We start from the raw sequence: 22,607 nt of genomic DNA on the forward strand, positions 1-22,607 counted from the left end.
ACGCAGCGGCGGCGCTGAACAACGCTTGAAGAGGAGGCCCGGCGATTGAGACACCCGTTGATCGCCAAGCTCTCCTGTTTCGTCCGCTCAATGCCCCAGCAAAGCTTTGGCAGAGGGGTGCCAGGATGCCCGTGACGTCAAATTTATTGATGGGCCGCAGAAACTCCCAGAGCAGCAACGCAAGTCCAAGCAGAACAGTCTGATGGGCGGCCAGTCGGTGGAGCTAAATGTATTGACGCGCACAGTTACGGCGGTCCGCCACTGGCCGGGCACGCTAATGAGGCTCCCGAAGCTTGATCCTGCCTGTGGGTGGCAGGATGAAAGGCGGCGCGCCGGGCCTCTCCACCTCGCTCTATCGATAGCCACCAGGTCCAGTGTTTTTTGGTGTAGAAGAGGTCCGCCGCTCTTGGTGACGTCCACGCCGCGGGCCCGCGAGCGGTGGTGTAGCTCAATAAAGAGCAGAAAAACACAAGAGGCCGCTAAAAATAGGGGCTGTGAGAGAGGACCGCGCTCGCTGCAACGACGGCCGCCGGCGCGCCACCTTGATTGGGGCGTGCGCTGAGGCAGCTCATCCCTGCGGCGACGGTCCAGCTGCCCTTCAATGATCGCCAGACCCGATGCGCCAAGCCGTAATTTACTTTGGTTTCTTACCAGCAACGGCGTCTAGCGCATCGCCAGGCGCGCAGGGAGTCCCGGAATGGGAGAGCCTCCGCCAACAAACATCACTTCGGTAGCCTCCTCTCCTCTGCGCTTGTCGAGGTCTTTTGCGTCGTCGGTTCGTTTCTTCTTCATACAGTCGTTTAATCAGTACCCTCGCTAGGCCTGTACGCCGTAATTACATCAAAAGGAGCTCCTAGAGGCGCGTGTGGTTTGCCCGTTGCGTCCCGTCCGTCACCGAACCCCCATTTCCACCGCAGGCCTGAGCCTTTCCAAGTCACTCGCTCCACCGCCCGCTACAGTCGTTACACCACTTCAGCTCCCCCAAAAGTCTGAACTCCGCCTCGAAGACAAGTCCACCCCACTCGCCCTCGGGGCTTGTACCCCAGCTCGCCGCCATCATGAGTTTCGTCAACAACTCGCGCATGTCGGTCTACTCGACGACCTCCAATGCCGCATCACGCCCCGGTAACCCGTCGTCACAGGTGTCTACCACTACACTGCTTAACAACCTGAACACATGCTTCAGGACCAACCAGCCATTCCACCTCGAGGCGAGCACAAGCCTGGTCGTGAATACATGGGTCAACGCCCGGAGCAACATAGACGGCCGCATCGGTGGCACCGTCGACCTCGAGCTCGGCCGCAAGGCGTGGGAACATGCCCGTCGGCGTGCTGAGGACGGCTGCATTGTCTTGGGGTATGTCGTTGTTTGTCCTTTGCCATTGAGCCCATACTAAACAAACCAGGTCTCTTCACGAGTCTAGCCCCTCAACGTTGTCACCGTTCGTCTCTGGGCTGCCTCTAGCTGTGCCGATTAGCTTTTGGACGGCACTCGAGGTCCTGCGTGCTTTCACACACTGCGTGACGCCCCACAACCCTTCGTTTCCTCGCCACTCTGCCCTCGCCACCATCTTCACGATCAATCTGCAGGGCACTCTCGTAAACGCGGAAATACGGCTGTCGACAAGTGGAATAGACACGCAGAATGGTCTGCTGAACATCCCGTCTAAGGCTGGATTCCGCGCGTTCGATGTTTTCTACTACCTCAACTCCAGCTCAGCCAGCCAAGCGGAGCGACAGTTCCTCAACTTGCAACACCCTTCAGAGTACAAATTCTTGAACCGTTCCGGCACGTACGATCCACCGTCATACCTTCCCGATGTTGACGATGCCGCTGCCGCCGAGGATCTCCGTCAAAACCTCAAGGCTATTGGCATCCGCGGCCAGAAGCTGAACAACTTGATTAGCTGTCTTGCTGGACTTCTTAAGCTCGGCAACACCATCGGCTACGATGTAGACCAGGATATGGTACAAGCCGTATGCGACGACTGCAGCTCTCTCCTCGACATCGATCCGTCTTTGCTGGGACACAAGCTCAGCGACAGTGACCGCGCCACAGCCATCGGCGGTATCTACGAGGCCATCGTCGACTACGTTGTGATGCACGCCAACACCACTATCCAGGAGGATGTGCGAAGTGGCAGGATGGGCGCTGGCAGTGATGCAGGCCACATGACACCGCCTTCAGACGATGACGATGGCGATATTGTTAACATCACGGTGATCGAAGTCCCCAGCCAGGCACTCGGCAAGGCTATTTCACTGCGCACCGTTTTCGACGATACAGAGGGAATCAACTCCGAGATGAAGGAAGACGGGGTCCAATTACCTCCCGCGGGTGCTTCAGTGTTGGAGGGTATGCGCCACGCCATCCAGGCATGCGAGGCTGAACTTGGCAAAGAAGGCCCAGCCCTGCAGGAGCACCGAATGGATCTCGAACGGCGTGAGCGAGTTTTGGAGCAAATCGCCTTGGAAATTCCGGACGAGGACAATTTCGTCAGGACGGTATTGATGCCTGCTAACGGGCAAGGCATCGTCCTTGGCAGCGCAGACGTCAACCGATTAGATTTACCCAACGTCCTCGCTACCAGCAGAGTCTGGTTCCATCTTGCTCTGCATCCCACTGACGCCGCGCCTGAGAAACTCACCCAAGACACCACCGCCAGCTGGTCAGCCGCAACAGTGTCCAGGCAGTTGCGAGACTGGAGATTACCAGAATGGGCTAATCGTCGCAATCGTTCGTCTGACTTCACTGCCGATTTCGACCATCAGGAATTTTATGATCGTTACCACGCTTTGGGATGCATGGACGGCAAGGATGGCATCCAGAACTGGATCTTGCAACGCGGATGGAGCAATGGCGAGGTAGTCGTTGGACAGCAACGTATCTGGGTCCGCGAAGGAACCTGGTGGGAAGCAGAAAACCAGCTCGACCTCAAGGCGCAGGACTTGACTGGTGCGAACATGCTGGGAAGCATGGTAGGTGCCGGTGGCCTCGAAAACAGCTATACGGCAAACAACCCTGCGATGGGCAGCGGCTTTTTCCCACCGTTGCCTGATATGAGCCCGCAGGCGAGCGCAACCAACATCCTGGGCAACCAAAGCACCGCTACTTTGGGAGTCAAGGGCGCAGCTTTCGATTCCAAGTCCATTGCTCCTACCACGGCTCCTACACTTCAAGGTCGTCCTGGAGATTACGGTCTTGGTGCGAAGGGCGATGAAGACAAGGGCGTCACCTACTACGATACTGAGACTGGCGGTAACATGGTCATCACAGAAACGGCTACAACCAAGACACGAAAGATTTGGGTAGCCTTTGTCTGGGCACTGACTTTCTGGATCCCCTCGCCTCTTCTCAAGTTTGTTGGCCGCATGAAACGCCCCGATGTTCGAATGGCATGGCGCGAGAAGGTTGTTCTTGTACTGCTCATCTTTTTGATCAACGCCACCATCATCTTCTACATCATTGCCTTCGGAAAGCTCCTCTGTCCCAACAAGGACAAAGCCTGGAATCGCAAAGAAGTGTCCACGCATCAAGGTGACAACGATTTCTACGTGAGCCACCGTGGCGTTGTCTACGATCTGTCGGACTGGTGGAAGGTTCAGCACAGTGACTCCCACACCAAGGTTACCACTGAATCTATGCAACCTCTAGGAGGCGCTGACATGGACCCGTACATCAGCCCTCCCCTGTATCTGGCCTGCCCCGAACTGGTCGACAACTACCTCATCAAAATCGTCCCCAACGACACTCTTACCAACGATAACGCCGCGGCGATCCATTCTTCGGGAAACATGTCGACCTCGACCGACAGCGACGCTCTGAGGAAAAATGACTGGTACCCTAACGTCTTCATGCCCAAGATCAAGGAGTTCCGGAAGGGCGACCTGGTCTGGGATACAAAGGATCTTGAAGACCAAGGTAGAAATGACGGACGCCCATGGTTCCGACTAGGCAACAAGGTCTACGACCTTACACCCTACTTCTACACACTTGATGTGCGACCCAACCTTCCGGAATGGGAGTACTTTGACTCCGACTTTTCAGACATGGTAAAGCAATTCGCTGGCCAGGATATCACCGAGCATTTCGAAAACACCCTGAACAAGACCACCCGGGACCACACGCTGCGATGTCTGCAGAATACGTTCTACGTAGGCATCACTGATTTCCGCAAGACGGCCCGCTGCCAGGTGAATGACTACATCCTTCTCGCCTGCACAATCATTCTATGTGCAGTCATTGTTATCAAGTTCCTGGCTGCGCTGCAGCTTGGTTCTAAGCGACGACCTGCCAACCAGGACAAGTTTGTCATTTGCCAAGTCCCTGCCTACACCGAAGGTGAAGACCAGCTACGGAAGGGGCTAGATTCTCTCACTGCTTTGGCGTACGATAACAAGCGCAAGCTCATCTGTGTCATTTGCGACGGTATGATTGTTGGTGGTGGTAACGACCGTCCTACACCCAAGATCGTCTTGGATATTCTTGGTGTTGACCCCCGCGTGGACCCTCCCGCACTTCCATTCAAGTCAGTCGGCATGGGAAGCGAGCAGCTCAACTACGGAAAGGTCTACTCTGGTCTGTACGAGTTTGAAGGCAACGTCGTTCCCTACATTGTCGTTGTGAAGATGGGTAAAGAGACGGAGCAAAGCAAGTCCAAGCCTGGTAACCGTGGAAAACGAGATTCGCAGATTCTGCTCATGAGCTTCCTCAACCGCGTCCATCACCGTGGCGCCATGAATCCCCTCGAGCTAGAAATGTTCCATCAAATCAACAACATCATCGGAGTAGACCCCGAGCTGTACGAGTATCTTCTCATGGTCGATGCCGACACGATGGTCAGGCCTGATGCGCTTACTCGACTGGTGGCAAGCTGCGCCAATGATTCCAAGATTGCCGGTATCTGTGGCGAGACGAGTCTGGAAAACGAAGACAAGTCTTGGTGGACTATGATTCAGGTCTACGAATACTACATTTCTCACCATCTGTCCAAGGCCTTCGAGAGTTTGTTCGGCAGCGTCACCTGTTTACCCGGATGGTATGTATTCCTTCTCTGTTCTGCTGATCACAACTAACTCCTACAGTTTCTCCATGTACCGCCTTCGCACAGCCGACAAGGGCAAGCCTCTCATCATCTCCGATAAGGTCATCAAGGAATACTCTGACTGCGTTGTCGATACACTGCACAAGAAGAACCTGCTGTCTCTCGGAGAAGATCGTTTCCTGACCACCCTGATGACGAAGCATTTCCCGACCATGTCGTACAAGTTCATTCCAGATGCCTACGCGTTCACAGCCGCTCCGGAATCCTTCAGCATTCTTCTCTCGCAGAGACGTCGCTGGATCAACTCTACCATCCATAACTTGGCAGAACTGATGCTTCTCAAGGACATGTGCGGTTTCTGCTGCTTCAGCATGCGTTTTGTTGTGTTCATCGACCTCTTCGGTACCGTCATCCTTCCATCGATCTGCGCCTATCTCGGATACCTCATCTACATGGTTGCTTCTGGCACTGGACAGTTCCCCATGTTCTCAATCATCATGCTGGCAGCCGTGTACGGCCTGCAAGCCATCATCTTTATCATCAAGCGACAGTGGCAGCACGTTGGATGGATGATCATCTATATCCTCGCCTTCCCCATCTACTCTTTCGTGCTTCCCATCTACTCCTTCTGGAAACAGGACGACTTCTCATGGGGTAACACTCGTGTTGTTATCGGCGAGCAAGGCGGCAACAAGAAGGTGCTCACCACGGACGACGAAGGGTTCGATCCTAAGAGCATTCCCCTCCAGCGATGGGACGACTACGCTCTTGCCAATGGTCTTCCTGGACGTCGGGGCTTGGCTGGACAGACCTCGGAGAAAGGTGGCTACAGCGCTTACGAAGATGAAGGCTACGAGATGAACGACATGCAGTCCGTCTATTCCTCCGTCAAGCCCGCCTCCACAATCATGTCCAACATGCACCACATCTCCCACATGCCTCCCAGCCAGTCTCCCGGGCCGTACCAGGCAATGCAGGCGCGCCAATCGTCGTACTCGAACTTCTCTCGCTACCAAGACAACCCCAACGGCCGTCTGATGTCCATGGGCGGCATGAGCGACCACTACGACCAGTCGCCATACAGCAGCCGGCCCAACGTCGGGGGCTTCCAGAGCTCCGACAACCTCATGACGGCCACGCCACCGGTGCGCGGACGCAGTCCTCTTGCCAGCGGCTACGCGCAGTCCCGGCCCGGCAGCACCGTCAACTTCAACGGCATGATGAACGGCCCCAGCGATGCAACCATCATCGAGACGGTCCAGCACTGCCTGCGCGAGGCCGACCTCGACCGCGTCACAAAGAAGCAGCTCGTTGCCCTCGCCGAGCAGCGCCTGCAGACCCAGCTCACCGGCGAGCGCCGCATCTTCCTCAACCAGCAGATCGACCACGAGCTTGCGAACATGGTGTAAGCCTTCCACACGCACGCCCTGCTTCGTTTTTGCCTGCACACGGCTTTTCTTAGCGCACTCATTGTACATTGCAAGCACGTCACGTCACGTCACGACTTTGTCATTTCTATCTGCACAAAAACATCCCTTTTCAGTGTGTGTCGTTCCTTACCATTGATTCAATGCGTCTCAGGCGCAGGCGTATAATGTTGGGAAAACCGGGTGTGACTGATTATGGGCCTGGACGGTCCGGTGGCTGAGCATTGGGAGCGTCGCTCCTTGGTTGCGAAGATTCTTCTCCTTGTTTTGATATTCCAGGGCGTTGTTGATATAGGTCATGTTTGTGGGTATACATAGCTTAATATGAAGAGTGTACAATCCGTCATCGCCATGTTACAGTGCACTGCCGTCTTCGAGCAACACGAGTGAGTGCATGCCCGTGGAAGGGGAGGTTGGATGGAGGGATGGATTCAACAGTCGTTGGGTATTCTAGCTTGTAGCCGCACCCCTCTCACCTCGCCGCCTTCTCGTCGTCAATCTGCCTCCGCAAATCCGCAAGCACCCCGTTCCTCCGCTCGAGATGGCTCTGCAGCCCCTCCACCTGCTCCTTGACCGTGTCAATCTCGTCCCTGATGCCGCCCAGCCCCTTGACGGCGCCGCCATCCCCGCTGTCCAGGTCCCGCAGCACGCCCCGCTTGTAGTCGAGCAGCATCTCCAGCTCGCGCTTCACCAGGGCGGGGGTGCTGTCGCCGCGGCGGCCATGGCGGCGGCCCTCGGCGTCCTTTTCCACGGCCGCAATCTTGTCCTCGAGCTCCTTGAGCTGCTTCTTGAGCCGGACTTCCTCCCAGTCCTCGGTCGTGCGCCCGCCGTGGTCTGTGCCGCGTGCGCGCGCGCCGTAGTTGTGCGCGCGGTCGCCGACGCCCAGGCGCGTGAGGTAGGCGTCGCCGAACTTGGCCTTCTTGCCCGTCGCTGTGTCGTCGCCGCCGCGCTCGGCCCACCGGCTGCCCGTCCGCTCGACGTCGTAGTCGATGTTCGCCTTCTCGAAGCTCGCTCTCAGGCTGGGCGGCACGCTCCGCGGGACGCGGAACCCCTCGCTCCGCTGGTTCAAGATGTGCAGAAACGCCAGGGTCGCGTCCTTGCCGATGTCGCCCCGCGCCTTGGGGTTCACCAGGTTCCAGGCGAAGCGCACGTCGGAGTCGGGCACGCCGTCGAGGGAGTCGAAGAGCGGCTGCAGCGTGGAGAAGGCGACGTTGCCGTGGGCGTCGCGGTTCGCCGTGTAGATTTCCTCGTACTTGGCCTTGTCGGCGGGCGACATGTACCAGTCGAAGCCGTCGCGCAGGCCGGGCGTGTCGTCGTCGTCGTCGACCGTCTCGAAGGCGGGCAGGCCGCCGGCCATTGCGCGCGTCGCCTGCACGAGGTGGGCTTTGGACTCGGGGACGAGCCAGTCGGGGAGGGTCTGCGGCACGTCGGCCGTCTCCTGCAGGCGCGCGTGTCAGCGAGTAGCTCCGGGGGTGCTGGCTGGCGGCCAGGTGCGTACCCCGTTGATCAGGTCGAAGATGAGGCGCATGGCGACGCAGAACTCCTCAAAGTCGAGCTTGCCATCGTTGTCCACGTCCGCCAGGTCCCACACGCGCTCGAGCTGGTCATCGCGGAGGTGGCTGTTCTTGAGCACGGGAGCGGCCTGCACCCCGTCGAGGTGCGTCGAGCCCTGCGAGAGCGTGCTGAAGATTTCCCAGTACTTTTCAATCTCCTGCTGCTCGATGCGCCGCGGAGCCATTGTGACGCGGTGTGTCGGGTGTGCGTGCTGGCCGTGAGCAGTCGGACTCGAGGAGCCGGTGGGTTGGGCTGCGGCATGTCGCGGTGCATCATGGCGGCGCTCCAGCTGCAGGGGTCCGGCCAGCCGAGGACGGCCCGGCCAGACCCATTGCTTCGCACTCGTCTCGGAGCCGTCCTTCACGAGCCGACTACGGCTGCATTGTGCGATTATTGGCTAACCAGCAGACAAAACACATGCCCACGTCCTCCGCCACGCCCACTCCCCATAGAACCCTCCCGTCCAAGACCTTCACACCCCTCCTACAGCGTCCCCATCCTCGCCCCCGCCCCCCTATCAGCCCTGACATACTGCCGCGGCCACTCCATCCCCACGCCCAGCTCCTCCGCCCACCGATACACCAGCCCCGCATCCCTCAAAAACTCGGTCGCTACCAACGCCAGATCCGCCTTCCCCTCTCCCACCGCCGCCTCCGCCGTCCTTGCATCTGCAATCCGGCCCACCGCGGCAACTAGCATGTCTTTGCCCGCGTCCCGCAGCGCCGTCTTGAGGTGGGCGGCGAGGGACGTCTGGTAAGATGGAGTCGAGGGTATGCGCTGGGCAGCGTTGTTACCCCCCGAGGAGACGTCGAGGATGTCGACGCCTGAGTCGGCGAGGACGAGGGCGAGCTGCGTAGCATCTTGGACTGTAAACTGTGGCGTCTCGGGTGCATGCATCATCCAGTCCGTTGCCGATATCCTTGCGGACAGCGCCACTGTGTCGGGGATCGAAGAACGTATCTCCCTCACCACCTCCAGCAGGAAGCGCGCGCGGTTCTCCAAGCTCCCGCCGTACGCATCTCGCCGGGTGTTTGACGCAGGGGACAGGAACGAGGAGAGGAGGTACCCGTGTGCGCCGTGGATCTCGATCAAGTCGAACCCGGCGGACACGGCGCGGGCGGCGGCTTGTCCAAACGCCTGCACCACCGTCTGGATGTCCTGCTCGCTCATCTCCTCGGGCACGACGTAATTGTCTTTGAATGGCACCGGGCTGGCACCCCACACCTCGTCCGGCCATCCTCCGTCCGCTTTCTCAGCGCGAACGACGGCGTGGCCCGGGTAGATGGGCAGCATGCTGGCTTTGCGGCCTGCGTGGCCGAGCTGGATGCCGATCTTCGCGTGCCCTCCTGCAGTGGGTTCGAGGCCGTGCACGAAGTCGACGACCCGCTTGTGCGAGGGGATGTGCGCGTCGGACCAGAGGCCTGCGTCGGAGGGGGAGGAGCGGCCGTTTGCGAGGACCGCGGTGACCTCGACGATGGTGAGGGCGGCCCCGCGGAACGCGAATTGCCCGTGGTGCATCTGGTGGAACTCTGTGAGGTTGCCGGAGGGGTAGGAGGAGTACATTCCCATTGGGGAGACGACGATGCGGTTGCGTAGCGTGAGGCCGCGGACTTGGAGGGGTTGGAAGAGGCCAGGGACGTTTTGGTCTTCCATGTTTGGTTCAGCATCGACGCTGTGGTTTTCCGTGATTTGCTGTGGTGGGAGGGAGCTCATGATGTATTCGATGCGGTGGGAGTGAGGTAGTAGCTGTGCTGAGATGGATGGGTAGATGCATGTTGAAAACCTCTGTGGGAATACATTCATGTAGTCTTGATCAGTCGGAGTGAGTGTCTATGCCGTGTTTCTGTTCCGCCGTGACGGCGGAGGAAATGGTATGGGGGTGGGATGGGATGTACACTCCGTTGCGTACGTCTGGGCATGGCTACCATATGCTAGCATCTCACCGACGCTGACAAATATGGTACCTTACAAAAGATATCTGCTCCGCCGCATGGCGGAAGACGCCCCAGATCTTTGCAGGTTCCCAACATTTTATGCTAATCCGGACTTAGTTCCGGTCAGAAGTATAATCAATTCATGTCAGAAGAATCGACTGCGAAGAAGCGGAAGCTTAGGAAAGGAACGCACAGTTGTTGGGAGTGCAAGCGGCGGAAAGCAAAATGTGTGTTTTCCAATGAGCATGACACAATGTGCGTTGGATGTCTTCGGAGGGGTACCAGATGCGTTGATCAAAATGAGAGCATTGTTGAGCCGGAGAGTAGGGATGGCGCGACAAACCGTCGGCTTCTGCGGATCGAAGCGATGCTGGAAACGTTGCTCGAGAGACAAGTGGCAGACGGTGCAGTATCTATGAAATCGATCGAGAGAACAAGTCCTGTAATTGACATGGAGGCGGGAAGCATGAAGCTGTGAGTGACGATTCTACCCAGACGACGTGACCTTGCTTTTGAAACTGGATGTCGTGTTGACAGGAGATTTCTAGGTCCCATGATAGCGAAGGAATCACGAGTCGCAAACGATTGAGACATCCTTCCCCACGAGTAGAAATCACTCAAAGGCCCTCTCCCAAGCGATTGTCAATACCGCGTGGTCTAAGCACTACCCTATCAGAGACTCTTTACAGTCTCTTACCGTCGCAAGAAGAATGTCAGAGAGTCTGCAGCTCGAGCAAGTTCCTGCCTTGTTTCTTCCAGCAGATGCTTACTAGAGACTGGAAGACTATGTCAACGTCACAAGACCTTCCTATTCTCACGTCTAGCCGTGTTGCCAGATTGCCTTCGCCAGACGTCCACCCCATCCTCATCGCACAAAAGATGCTGATGCTTGCGTGCCTTGCTCAGTTCGTCTCGCGGGAGCTGGATAATGGTGAGTGGAAACACAAGGCAGAGCATATGGCATCAACAGCCATTGATGTGGTGGCCAAGGAAGAGCTCTGTCACAGTGCGGAAGGACTGGAGTGCTTGATGCTCGAGGCTACGTATCACGCAAACAATGGTAATATGCGGAGGGCTTTCAGTGCCGTACGGAGGGCGGTGGCTACTGGGCAGTTGCTTGGTATACATCGCTCGCACCAATCTAGCGTTCTGCAGCTGGACAAGACAGCCCCGCCTTTCGATCCGGCGTATATGTGGTATCGCATTGTCTCAGCCGACAGGTTGTTCAGCCTGGTTCTTGGTCTACCCCAGGGGTACTCAAGCACACTCCGTACTCACATCATAGACCTCGCAGCATTAGATCCCGAACAACAGCTAGATAGACGGCACAGTGAAATAGCATCCTGGATCCTCGACCGCGACGAACGCAACCCTGAAGATATGCTCACCACTCAAACCATCGACAGCGCGCTGCAAGACGCGACCTCCCTCCTCCCCTCAGACTGGTGGCTCCCACCACCGCTCCACAGCCTCACCTCGAGCCGCTCCATATTCCTCTCAACAATCCGCCTCGTCGCCCAAGTCCTCCACTTCAACCTCATCAATCAGACCCACCTGCCCTACCTCCACCTCCCTGGCCCTGTCCACGGCTACAGCAAAGCCGCCTGCGCCACCGCAAGCCGCGAGATCCTGGTTCGATACCTGATCTTGCAGGACTCGGGGTTCGTCGCACACACCTGCCACATGGTCGAGTTCTTCGCCCTCATAGCAGCGACGACGCTCACGCTCGCGCACCTGGAGCGCCACTGGCAGGACACCTCGCCGGAACTGAGCGTGCTCGCGCACGTCCGGGCGAGCGACCGCGCGATGGTGGAGCGGGCGAGAGATTGCATGGCGCGGTTGACGGCGTGCAAAGGCGCGCAGATTATTGAGCACCTGCTGCAGATCGAGGACGAGGCGTTTCGCACTCGGAGCGTGGGATGCGGTACCATCGTCAAGGACTATCCGGACGAGGGGCCGTTCTTTGAGATGGGGATACCGTATTTTGGGCGGCTGAGACTGAATTCGGCGAAGCTTTGTTTTCAACGGGCGGCGGATATTGAGGATGTCAGCTTGGGTGTGAAGAGTGGAGGGGACTGTGGAGGTGGGGAGGAGATGCTTGGTTTTGAGGCGTTTGACTTGAGTGCGTTTGTTGGTGATGGCGGGACTACAGAGCTGGCTGATTTGTTCTCGCTCTGAACGGCGGTCATCATGATGGCTACGTGTTTATACTGGAGCGTGTCACGTATACTATCCCTTCCTCAAGAGCCTACTAGCAGCAGCTCATTCAATGAGAAGAAGGTCGCGTCGAAAGGAAAGCATGGGATATCTACAGTACTTGGAACTTCGGACTTGCTCATAAGCTGAGATAACAAGCCATTTGGCTTACCATTCTGACAAGATTGCTGGCTCTAGAATTGAGCGACACATGCCGTTGTTTTCAGTCCGGATAGTGTCCTGTGGATAAGAAATCGAAGCTCTAGGTCGCACTCTAGATGCACTCTTTCCCTACAAGGCAGTATCAATAAGTAGTCAAATGTATGTAGAGCCAGGAGAGGCTATGCGAAGGACGTTCTCCCGGGCTCAGGACCATCTGAATTGGTACTCGTACTGGGACTGTGGCATGTCTTTGGAGTTGCTATTTTAATGCGTCTAGTTGCTCTCATGGACTGTCGTAATTTGTTACGTTAGGTATGATTCAGGACATTGCGCGGGGTGGAGATCAAGTACAATACCGTTCTATTCGGTGGCCATTGGCTGACTATCACCGAATCCATGCAGACCTTCTACTGCTGGGGTGTTGACGCTCTGCCTCGTTCTTGCAAGTGGTCGCTACGGATTTCTTTCGACGAGCTCGACGAAACCCCGGAGATTGCTGGCTTCGACAGTGGCTGGTGGCTACAACGCAATGCTGCGCTGTTCCGAAGCCTACTTGACATCTGCGTCTGGGCCAGCAACTGGGAGATGCATCCGAGCTTTCCAGGTAATATGCTTGGCGATAATCTTTTCCCCGAGGAACGTTGGTGGAAGATCAAGAAACGTCACGGAAAAGCAAAGCATCTCCAGCTTCACGCCTGCAACAAGGACTTCTGCATCCCCACACTCTTGAAGAGTGCCAAGTATCGACCCTTGGGTTCCCGACCCTCGAGCAGGTGCATCCTTGACAAAGACTTCAAGACAGACGGTGGGAAGGAGAAATAGGTCAAATCCGTCGCGAAAATGTTCGAGAACGGTATCTGAGGCTCAGCGAGGCTTGTGGTGGAGGGTCCGGATTCAACAATGCTAGTATGGTATCACTCGCAACATACTCAACCATTCTGCAGGTGGTACCTGCATAAAGAGTAGGTATGTCAAGGATTGAACGGATGACCCGCATGACTCTCTTCAATCGATGTTGGACAATGCCTAGATTGCATACCTTCACGATTGACAGGACATGAATGGAGGCGGTGATACCCACCAGTTTGCAATGCATGCATATCCCCACAGTTGCTGATAGGTGGCGAATGAATTTCCAATCAAAACCTTCCACAAAACAGAAGACCTGATGCCGCTCACGATTACCTACTACAAAGCAGTGTAGTTATCCAAAGAGCTGGACCTAGATCTCAAGCACCACGATTATTCTGCACCTCATTCCTCATTCCAACGGCCGATGCCACAATTCAGACATCTCTCCGTCGACGACATCCAAGCTCGGACCTTGCCATGCACACGCACAAAGACACCCGCAGCATCAACACCCCCGATCTCCTGAACCGACCTACCGGAACCCATGATAGCAACTACACACGCCCATTCGAAACCCTTCAAACCACACCATCTCGGCCAGCACGATAACATCGAGACGAGAGAGGATGCACAAGAACGCCGGTACAAATTCTCCTCTAATTCAAATCATCAGGTCTCGCTTAGGCTGTATATTCCAAAACAGGGCTATCTGATCAGCCTGCATCTGAAAGGTGAAGTCTTACCGACAGCACTCTCCCTCCCCATCAGCATGTTCCCTGTCCGTCTCCCGTGATGTGGTTACCACGCCAGTACCCCCTGGATTTGAACCCAACTCCCATACGAAGCCTACAGCACAGGCACAGCAACAAGCGCGTGGTTCAATACACATGCAACGTATACCCCGTGCTGCTTCCAAGTGCAGCAAAGCCACTGTCCTCGACAGGCCATATTCATTCATTGGGATGTACAGCAGAACTCTCATGAGCCTGCGCGCACTCACCCCGGCTTTTACCATGTGACTTTACGGAACCAGTTACTTACTCCAGGTAGCGAATGTGCTCAATCGCTATTTCTGTCGAGTCGAATGACGGATTATTGGGTTCCTGTGCTATTGCATACCTGCAGGCTTCAAGTGTCGAACTATCGACATGTCTAGCATGCCAAGCGCGCGCAGTATATTAGTATTATCAACACGCAAAGGGTAGAACGACCAGTAGAGTAGAGCAGAGAGTGTGGCAGTCAGGTCCGTGGTGAACGCGTTGTTCATTGCGAATGCGCGACCGCGCGATATATCAGGCGATACCTTCTGGCGCATTTCAAATCTAGCCCAGAGGCGTCTTGTGCTACGGATGGAGAGATAGGGGCAGTGTTTTCGGAGTGGCAAGTATCAGACGAGATGAGACTGGAAGTGCCGTTGCGCGGCCTGGGAAACGAGCTCCAACGGAGCAACGAGCCCGCGACGGGCATTACCAGCAGAGTGCACTGCACGCGAGAGTTGTAGATGTCTTGGTCTGATCCATCCAACGCATTGAACCTAGGAAGATACGTCGACACAAGGGAAAGTCCTACTCCATCGATATCTTATCGTAATGGCTGCGTCAACATGCGTTCGCGAGTGCAAGCTACAGGCGCGGAAACTTCTTATCTAGGAGTTCGCCTGCCCCAGTCTTCCACAGAGCGAGGGCGACAGCGCGTCCAAAACCCACCCAGTCGCCTTCCCCGCCGCGTCGAGCGCCAGATTGCTCCAAGACACGACTCTGATCTATGGCAACAATACGATCACGACGAGACATGTCTAAGCTGCGCGCAGGGTCTACGCTGGCAATCAAAAATACCATTGCTAAATTTACTTCCCCTTTGGTTAGGTACTCGTAAATTCCTGCACGAATCGGGTAAATGACTAAAGGAGCAGTCACATCCCGAGGGTAGATCCCTTTGAAATCTTGGGGTGGCTTACTTTGGAATCCGGAGTGCCTAGGCACTGTAAAATCGGCTTTGACTGTCACGTGAGTTGTTCCGACACCTCGATGTCGCGTAGTCAACGCGACCGACAAGTGGTACAGACTGCAATCCGATTCGGATTCGGTCTGCAGTAAGGATAACCTGAAACGCAACCGTGGGAACTAGCTAAGAGGACGATGATAGGTACGTGCAACGGTGCCGGCCGATGTCGTTGCACACCGGCCATTGATTCCTAAGAGGGCAGCAGGCGCAAAGAGCGTGACGACCGAACACAACAGTGGCGACCGGCTAGGCTAGCAAGATCCAGTGATGCTCCCGTGTCAAAGGGACGTCACGCCAAGGTACGGTCTCGGGGAAGGGCGCCCACACCGGCGGCTTGCTTCCTACCGGCCCTGCCCTTGTAAGTTGCATGGTAAACCCGTGCGTCCAGAATCGTGGATAGCTCATGCAAGTCACCCGTGTGGGCGCTTCAGGAACGATTTTCCCCACACAGAAGGTTCCGAGGAGGCAGCTCGAGACCTGGTAATTGGGCCTGTGCCCTTGCTTGGGTGAATGCTGGCTAAGCGTCCGTGTAACGTGCTGGCAGAAGAGCCCAACAACCAGGTTTTCGAGGGGGTGCTCGCGGGCAAAGGACCCTGTGGTAAGGGCACTCGGCTTCGCCCGAGAATGGAATGCGCGCTAAGGTCCCAGACGTACGATCCTCGAGGAATGTGTTCAACAATGATCGTCAGCCTTGATCGTGATGGCTTATCCATAACGTTGTAGCTCGACAGTCTAACGCCAGCTTTCAGTAGCTTGCGAGATGTGCCTAACACCAGAAGGTGCTCGTTGGGTCGCGACTGACCCCAAGGCTTGGATGCGCTGTCGAGAGATGGTGTTGCAATACAGAGGGCTGGACACGCGGCGAATGACAATTGCTCGGATGGCGCCTGTGTTCGGTAGGTGTGCGCTCGGAATCGATCGCCGAAAGAGGGAAAAGAAGGACCCTCACATGCTCCTCTGCCCAGCGAGCCCGCCGGTCGGTGAAGAGGACTGGTGAACGTTAACCGGTTCTCCCGAAGAAACCGAGGAGAGCTAAGGCAGGTAAATCTGCTTGTGGTGTAGCAGATGTAACGATTAATGGAGACAGCAGTCCGCATGTGTAACAAGCATCACTGTCCATTCATCTTGACAAGCTACAACGCCGTAGGCCGACGTTGCACGAGCGATGGTTTGCTTTGTGTTACACAAAGGTCGGGCGGCATCTGTGTGTACATTTCTCATCCCCCAATTGACCAGATGTACCCACTGCAAGCTGGCCAGGAACCCAGTTGCAACGGCGGGGAATCGTGCTCGCGTGTGGGACGGGTCGCTGCAGAGGGGCAAAGAGAGTGTGGTAGTCTGTCGTGCATGGACGTATCAGCCGTAGGTTACGGAAGGCCCGAGGCCATGGCGTGCGTCCCTCGTGGTAGAGATGACCCTGGCCAGGGCAACGCCATCAAGCCATAGTCGGTTTGAAGGCTGTCTCTTAGCTGGGGATTACTGGCAACGCCAGTCACGCGCGACTGAGTTGCTGTTCACGATAGGCATCGCGAAAGCAGAGTCCGGCAAATCTTCAGGAAAACAGCATGACTTCTTGAATGGACTGCGTCTCAAGTAAACATTGGGACCTACCAATTCGGGAGATCACAGCATTTCAGAGTTTCCAAGGACTACAACGTCCATTGCATTCATTCGCAAAGCTCCAGACGCTGCGGAGGCATGGCCGAGTAGCCATGGGATCCCGCATCGTCAGGTGCTTTGCTGGTGCATATGGCGCCCTCAACCTGCGACGAGTAAGTTTTGGCGAGCGTGGAATCCGCCCAGCGCGGCGGGTTTTCTCGGGCGTGATCCCAAGCGTTCGTTGGAGCAGCCCAAGGAGGCGCTCAGTGACGTCCACGAGGACGTGCACGGAGTGTGAGCCGACGACGTCTGGTGTCAACGGATATCAAATGGGACTAGGGCAGGACCGCAAACGCAGCGGATACACCCGCTAAGTCGTATCGAATGCGGAGATGAAGAACAGGCTTCCACTGCGGGCGGCAGTCCTGCACTGCGACGATGGCAGGGCTGCAGAGGCAAGGTTGAGGCTGGCACCTGCGCAAGCGCAGCGGTTCCTGGATCCGCGCATACTCTGAAACGACCGGGAAGGCAGCCATCGAAGTCAGCATGCGGCGAGGGCGATTGTTGCGAGCATTGCAGAGCTCGTTGATGCGTTTCGGGGGGCGGATGGCTGACGTTTGGACACAGCCGCAGGCAAACCGCCAGCGACCCCATTCGGGTAAGAGCGCTGGATGACACGGCAACAGCTGCTAAGAATACATACAATCATACCGGCGCTGGGGCGTTCGCGGAGAAAGAGAGCTTGAGGCCACGGGCAGCGCGTGCGGGCGGAGAGGCGTGGGCGCGGCGCGGGCGGCGTGAGGCAGAGCGGAGGCAGAGCGGAGAGGCAGCGCTTCCTCAACACCACGTCGTCGACGCGGGCGCAACCCGCGATGGGCCCGGTCGGCGGAGGTGGTGCACTCGCGGTGGGGACGGCGATGCCATGGCGCCCTGCAGGAGCCGGCAGACAGGCAGGAACCCGCCGTCACGGCCGGGCTGGGCTGGTATCGAGCGTTGGTCCGGAAGGCGCGACGGCGCTCTTGCCCGTCCTCAGGTGGGCGAGGCAGGCGAGGCAGGCGCGGCGGGCAAGCTCAGCAGGCAGGCGCGTGCAGCTGGGTCGCGAATCGCACAAGAGCGCCGGCGTGCCACAGCGAGGGCTGGCAGGCTCCCTTTGCTGGCGCTCGCGATGGCGACGCAGCCGTGCCTGAGCGCTGCTTGCGTTGGGGGTGGCTGTTGGAGTTGCAGCAGGGGCGATTAAGGTTGCTGCAAGCCACGCCAGGAATAGATGGCCGACGATTCGCTTGCCGGGGCGCAGGCCAGTGCTGCTGCTCACCACACTCGCATCAAGCCCGTCTGCCTCCCTTCCGGCCTCACGCTCCATCTGATCGCTGCCGTCACGGAGCGCTGGGCACGGGCGGCCATGGACGCCTGGTCCGGCTGCCCAGCCACGAATCCCCGTGCCCTGCCCTCTCTCCGCGCTGTGGCTCTGCTGCCGCCGCCGGGCCATGCGTGCGTGCGTGCAGGCCTGCTATCCAATGTCTGCGTCGAGAGCAGCGTAGCTGTGCTGATGCTGCTCACGGCCATTCTGGTCGGTATAACACCCTACGTGTCTGTTGTCCTCACGCTGTGCCCCGACGTCGACATTCACCCACGCCGCACTGCCCATACCCGTCTCCATCACCTCCCCACCCCCCCCAACAACACGCTCCTTTGCACCCAAAGCGCCCCTCGTTTGCTCGCCAGCACCACTACGCCATTCTCCGCCCTGAGCGCCTCACGGACTGGCGGTTTCGGCGCATTGGCCCTGGCCCTCCACATTCTCGCTCCCTGCTCTGATCTGCTCTGGTCTGGTCGGAGAGCCCCGCCGGCCCTCTAGGCACTGGCCGCGCCCGTCGCCCGTGGGAATTGCAGTCTCATAGCTCTGGGCTGCTGCTTTCATTCTGATCACCATCCGTCTCACCTGCTCGTGCACCCATCCCATTCACTGCGGCGCCCACGCACTAGCACCCAGCGTGCAGCTGAGCTTACAGCCGAGCAGCCTACTGCGCCATCCTGGGCCGCCAACAGAGCCTCAACGCACGGGGTCCTGCCGCCCGCTGCCATTCTGCCGCTGCTGTCTTTTTTAGCCATCCCGGTCTGTCAGGCACTGCGCGACGTAGTGCTCAACGGTAAGATTAGCGGGCGTGGGAGGGCGTGCTCTAGCACTCACTGTCCTAGTAGCCTACCACGCCGGCGGACTCGGTAATCACCAAGAGTCTTCCGAGCCTTGAGAGGTAAGTCTGCACGCTCTTCCTTGCATATCCTGGTCGTCGTTCACACGGCCAATCCCACCACCTCCCGCCCGCCTGGGTGCACCGTTGCCTCTGCTCCTCCATCCTCCTGTCCGTCTTAACTCCTCTCTTCCGCAGTCATAGCTCCCTCTAAGATTTGTAGTTTCTTTTCGTTCCGCTCTGCAAATTGCTCGCCCCGCCCAAGCACGCACATACTGGCCAGCCCTGGCCCTATGTCTCGCTTCCTTTGTCCACCATGTAAGTCATCACATCAATTTGCGGGTCTCTGCAAGTCGCGTCTCAAATCATATCGCTCACCTCCACTTCAGAACCGGAATTTGCTCTGATTCAGTGCTGTTTGCTACCGAAGCAACCCTCATTCTCCCGCTTCCGTCGTCGGGACACTGTTGTTGTCTGAGTTGCCTCTGGCGGAGAAGTGGACCCACTTGTAGACAAGACAGACAGACATTCAAAGACCCCCTGATCCCCGGATGAATCGACTGTTCAAGCACTCAGATCACCTGTCTCTGGGGAGGCTTCTTCTGTCCATCTCATTCGTCACAAGGCCTGCCAAAACAGTCTCCTGTTCCCTCCTACCCAGCCTCACAGTCTCCACTTGTCGCAACATTTGCATAAACCGAGATCCTATTGTCAAATCTACTATCGAGACAGCCCACACGCCGCGTGCTCAATCTGTGCATGTTCCGCCCCGTTCTTGTTCGGTGCTGAACTCACGCATTTGTTCTTTTCGCTTGGTTTTAGCAGCTTCAAAACACCGTCAAGCTGGCCTGCACCGTAGACTCTAGCTATCAGGTGCGTCTTTCTCCCTCGTACGTTGAAGTTTTCAAAGGCCCGCGGGCTTTTCTAAGCCCCGCTGCTACCTACTGCTGCCTGCGAAACGACCCCCATCACGAGTTTGCCTGCTAATGTTGTCCTGAGCACAGCCTGATAGCGACCGCGCGCCCTTCTCCGTAGGCGGCAACTATCACTCCTCTAAGCACTTCTTAGCACAGTACAGTCAAGACCTGGGAAGCGGTCCGCTGGTCGCGCCAGCTGCGTGGGCTGTCAAACCTTCGTCCATGTCTGGTTACCATAAGAACCAAGACCAGTATGTGTATGGTAAGTGCGTTGCGGCGCAGATGACGGGTCCGACAGGGCAGATGCTACCACCTGGTCGGATGGACCCGGTCAGGTCCCACGTGAGTGCGGTTAGCAGTTCGACTGACCAGCCCACCCTTCCAGATTCCGAAGCCACAAGACCGAATCAGCTTCCGAGTTACGGGGGCATTGCACAGCCTTCATTCGCGTCGCAATACACCGACGCGCCCACACGTTTGTCCCATGAACCTGCGAATGTAGAAATACCATTTATCCCTAGTTCGACGTACGAGTCACGCGGCACGGGCTATCCAGCCGATTCCTCTTTTATCGCTGCAAAGTCTCGTCATCCCGATACCTACACTCTCACCGAGTCCGAAATAAGCGAACGTATCCATCCTTCGCAAGGCGTCGCTGGTTCCAAAGTGCTTCTGCACCTACGGACGAGATTTGATCTTGAGGCTGACCCGCTCAAATTTACCATCATGTTTGGGGAACAGAAGTGCGTTGCCGCACTGCAAAAGATGGACCAAGATGACGAGTTCTACCACTACGCTCTCAGCGTCGAAGTTCCTCCCTTCCCGCTCACCAACTCCTTCGACCCGACGATGATGCTCAAGTTGCAGATGGAAGGCAGAGATGGGCGGCTAGGAACCCCAATCAACGCTGGAAAATTCACGTTTAACGATATGGCTGATCCGCAGTTCCAAACTTCCCCAGACGTTGCCAGGATGAAGCGCAAACTTTCCAGTGATTACACTGAAGACTACTCAGATCATGCCGCCAAACGCACACAATCCATACGCTTTCAAGCAAAACCACGAGCAATGTCTGGCACGTACTCAGCAGCCTCCGTGTCACCGCTTCCAGCACAATCATCCCTGTCCAACCCGTATGGATACGGAGGAGGATACGACATTGCCAAGCAGACGAGCTATACTCCTCAGATGTCTCAAAAAGGTCTTTATGCTGTACCCTCTGGCAGCAGTATCTCGCAGAACGATATGAAGCCGCCGCAGATGTCGCCGAACCTATCGTCCTATGGTCAATACAGCTCCCTAGGACAGAGAAGCCCCGCCTCTATGGCTGTCACCCCAACCCGATCCACTGTGCATTCTTCGCCGTCGGCTCTTCCAACACCGGTGCTGGTACGAGCGACGACACTGCCGCAGTCTGCAGCTGCGCCTTCCGGCCAACCATTCAATCCGTATCTGATGTACCCAACGAAGGCGGTCCTCAAGATCGATGGAGATCTGGACACAATGATTGACAACTGGACCCAGGACGAGCGAGACGCCCAGCGCCGCCTTGTAGAGTTCAAGAGATCTCAATCTGGCAGTACCATTACCACGTCTTTCGCTCCGATAACTCTTGAGACCAGACAATCGCGTAGCATATGCGTCAGCTGCATCTACTGGGAAGAGAAAGACGAGTGCTTCATCACCAGCGTGGACACCATCTATCTTCTCGAGCAGCTAGTCAATGTACGGTTCACGGTCGAAGAGAAGAATCGCATCCGGCGCAATCTGGAAGGCTTCCGTCCGCTCACCGTGTCAAAGGCGAAATCTGAGAGCGAGGAATTCTTCAAGGTCATAATGGGCTTTCCAAACCCTAAGCCGCGCAACATCGAGAAAGACGTGAAGGTGTTCCCCTGGAAGATATTGGCGCATGCGCTCAAGAAGATCATCAGCAAATATGTAGGTAACCCCCTCTTGCAACGCGTCAAACAAAACTTATTAATCCTAGACCGCAAATTACTCCTCGACAGCCGGCGCCGGCTCCCACCCTGTAGGATCTAGCTCGGGCTACGGTCAAGTCCCTATCTCGCAGACGACCGGAGACGTCCATCGCAATACCTCGCCGCGATCGATATCCAGCTCGGTGGCTTCTGCCGCGTACACTCCCAGCATACACTCGACCAGCCTCTCACCACACCTCAGAACGTCAGCAGGCATGGATGGATCAGCAGGACACAACCTATCGATCGCGCCGCGAGGTCCCACAGGGCAGGTTATGAGTCAGTGGGGGACCTCGACTCGTCACCAGGTACCGCAGTACACAACAGGGCTTACCCCAGGGCGCGACTCCTGGGAGTACGGCTATCTCCAAACTTCCTCCGCGGCGGGAGTGCCTGCGGCCGCGCAACCGATGCAGATGCAGCGCTCCGATATCACGCCCGAGCTGAACCAGCTCTCAGCCGATAACCCATACCAACAATACGGGCAGCGCACAACACGAGTGTAGCATCGACGCCTTTCGATACTCTGCGGAGTGGAGCAGGCGCGTCGTCGTGCTCGATAATGGTGGTGAGCATGCACGTCGGGTGATCTACGCCGTCCTCATGATCCTCCCACGCGATGCCCGATTTCGCCTAGCACCACCTCCTCCACACCCTCTTCCGCGCGTAGTCTGCCTCGCGTCGCACACAGCGCCCGCGCCCTTGCTTCATAGAGTTTCTTTCCTATCGACTACTCACTTTTGTCCTCT

General features: G+C 57.0%; 7 protein-coding genes across 7 annotated transcripts; 4 read left to right on the forward strand and 3 right to left on the reverse strand.

Annotated features, from left to right (window-relative positions):
- The first annotated feature begins 623 nt into the window (after positions 1 to 623).
- Positions 624 to 6,780, forward strand: CC84DRAFT_1154305 (uncharacterized protein). The gene is made up of 3 exons (XM_018176880.1): positions 624 to 1,357; positions 1,407 to 5,039; positions 5,086 to 6,780. The coding sequence occupies exons 1-3, from the start codon at positions 1,059 to 1,061 to the stop codon at positions 6,452 to 6,454; spliced, it is 5,301 nt and encodes a 1,766-aa protein (XP_018031293.1). The 5' UTR covers positions 624 to 1,058; the 3' UTR covers positions 6,455 to 6,780.
- An 80-nt stretch (positions 6,781 to 6,860) lies between these two features.
- CC84DRAFT_1168140 (cytoskeletal adaptor protein saga) lies at positions 6,861 to 8,359 on the reverse strand. The gene is made up of 2 exons (XM_018179325.1): positions 7,971 to 8,359; positions 6,861 to 7,910 (listed from the first exon to the last, which is right to left on the reverse strand). Exons 1-2 carry the CDS (start codon positions 8,208 to 8,210, stop codon positions 6,945 to 6,947), a joined length of 1,206 nt encoding a protein of 401 aa, XP_018031294.1. The 5' UTR covers positions 8,211 to 8,359; the 3' UTR covers positions 6,861 to 6,944.
- Positions 8,180 to 9,859, reverse strand: CC84DRAFT_1168141 (FMN-linked oxidoreductase). The gene has a single exon (XM_018179326.1). It carries the CDS (start codon positions 9,827 to 9,829, stop codon positions 8,510 to 8,512), a length of 1,320 nt encoding a protein of 439 aa, XP_018031295.1. The 5' UTR covers positions 9,830 to 9,859; the 3' UTR covers positions 8,180 to 8,509.
- Positions 9,860 to 10,034: 175 nt separating this feature from the next.
- CC84DRAFT_1209042 (uncharacterized protein) lies at positions 10,035 to 12,138 on the forward strand (the record flags this gene model as incomplete). The annotated part of the gene is made up of 2 exons (XM_018182198.1): positions 10,035 to 10,434; positions 10,509 to 12,138. The coding sequence occupies exons 1-2, from the start codon at positions 10,103 to 10,105 to the stop codon at positions 12,136 to 12,138; spliced, it is 1,962 nt and encodes a 653-aa protein (XP_018031296.1). The 5' UTR covers positions 10,035 to 10,102.
- A 3,189-nt stretch (positions 12,139 to 15,327) lies between these two features.
- Positions 15,328 to 16,511, reverse strand: CC84DRAFT_273152 (uncharacterized protein). Its single transcript, XM_018185693.1, has one exon. The coding sequence runs from the start codon at positions 16,269 to 16,271 to the stop codon at positions 15,585 to 15,587; it is 687 nt and encodes a 228-aa protein (XP_018031297.1). The 5' UTR covers positions 16,272 to 16,511; the 3' UTR covers positions 15,328 to 15,584.
- A 1,526-nt stretch (positions 16,512 to 18,037) lies between these two features.
- CC84DRAFT_1221486 (uncharacterized protein) lies at positions 18,038 to 18,628 on the forward strand (the record flags this gene model as incomplete). Its single annotated transcript, XM_018183278.1, has 1 exon — positions 18,038 to 18,628. The coding sequence occupies one exon, from the start codon at positions 18,038 to 18,040 to the stop codon at positions 18,626 to 18,628; it is 591 nt and encodes a 196-aa protein (XP_018031298.1).
- Positions 18,629 to 19,965: 1,337 nt separating this feature from the next.
- Positions 19,966 to 22,589, forward strand: CC84DRAFT_273187 (uncharacterized protein). Its single transcript, XM_018185694.1, has 3 exons — positions 19,966 to 20,141; positions 20,265 to 21,817; positions 21,867 to 22,589. The coding sequence occupies exons 1-3, from the start codon at positions 20,102 to 20,104 to the stop codon at positions 22,362 to 22,364; spliced, it is 2,091 nt and encodes a 696-aa protein (XP_018031299.1). The 5' UTR covers positions 19,966 to 20,101; the 3' UTR covers positions 22,365 to 22,589.
- Positions 22,590 to 22,607: the final 18 nt, after the last annotated feature.

Source organism: Paraphaeosphaeria sporulosa, assembly GCF_001642045.1.
Source record: "Paraphaeosphaeria sporulosa strain AP3s5-JAC2a unplaced genomic scaffold CC84scaffold_11, whole genome shotgun sequence".
NCBI classification, from domain to species: domain Eukaryota; kingdom Fungi; phylum Ascomycota; class Dothideomycetes; order Pleosporales; family Didymosphaeriaceae; genus Paraphaeosphaeria; species Paraphaeosphaeria sporulosa.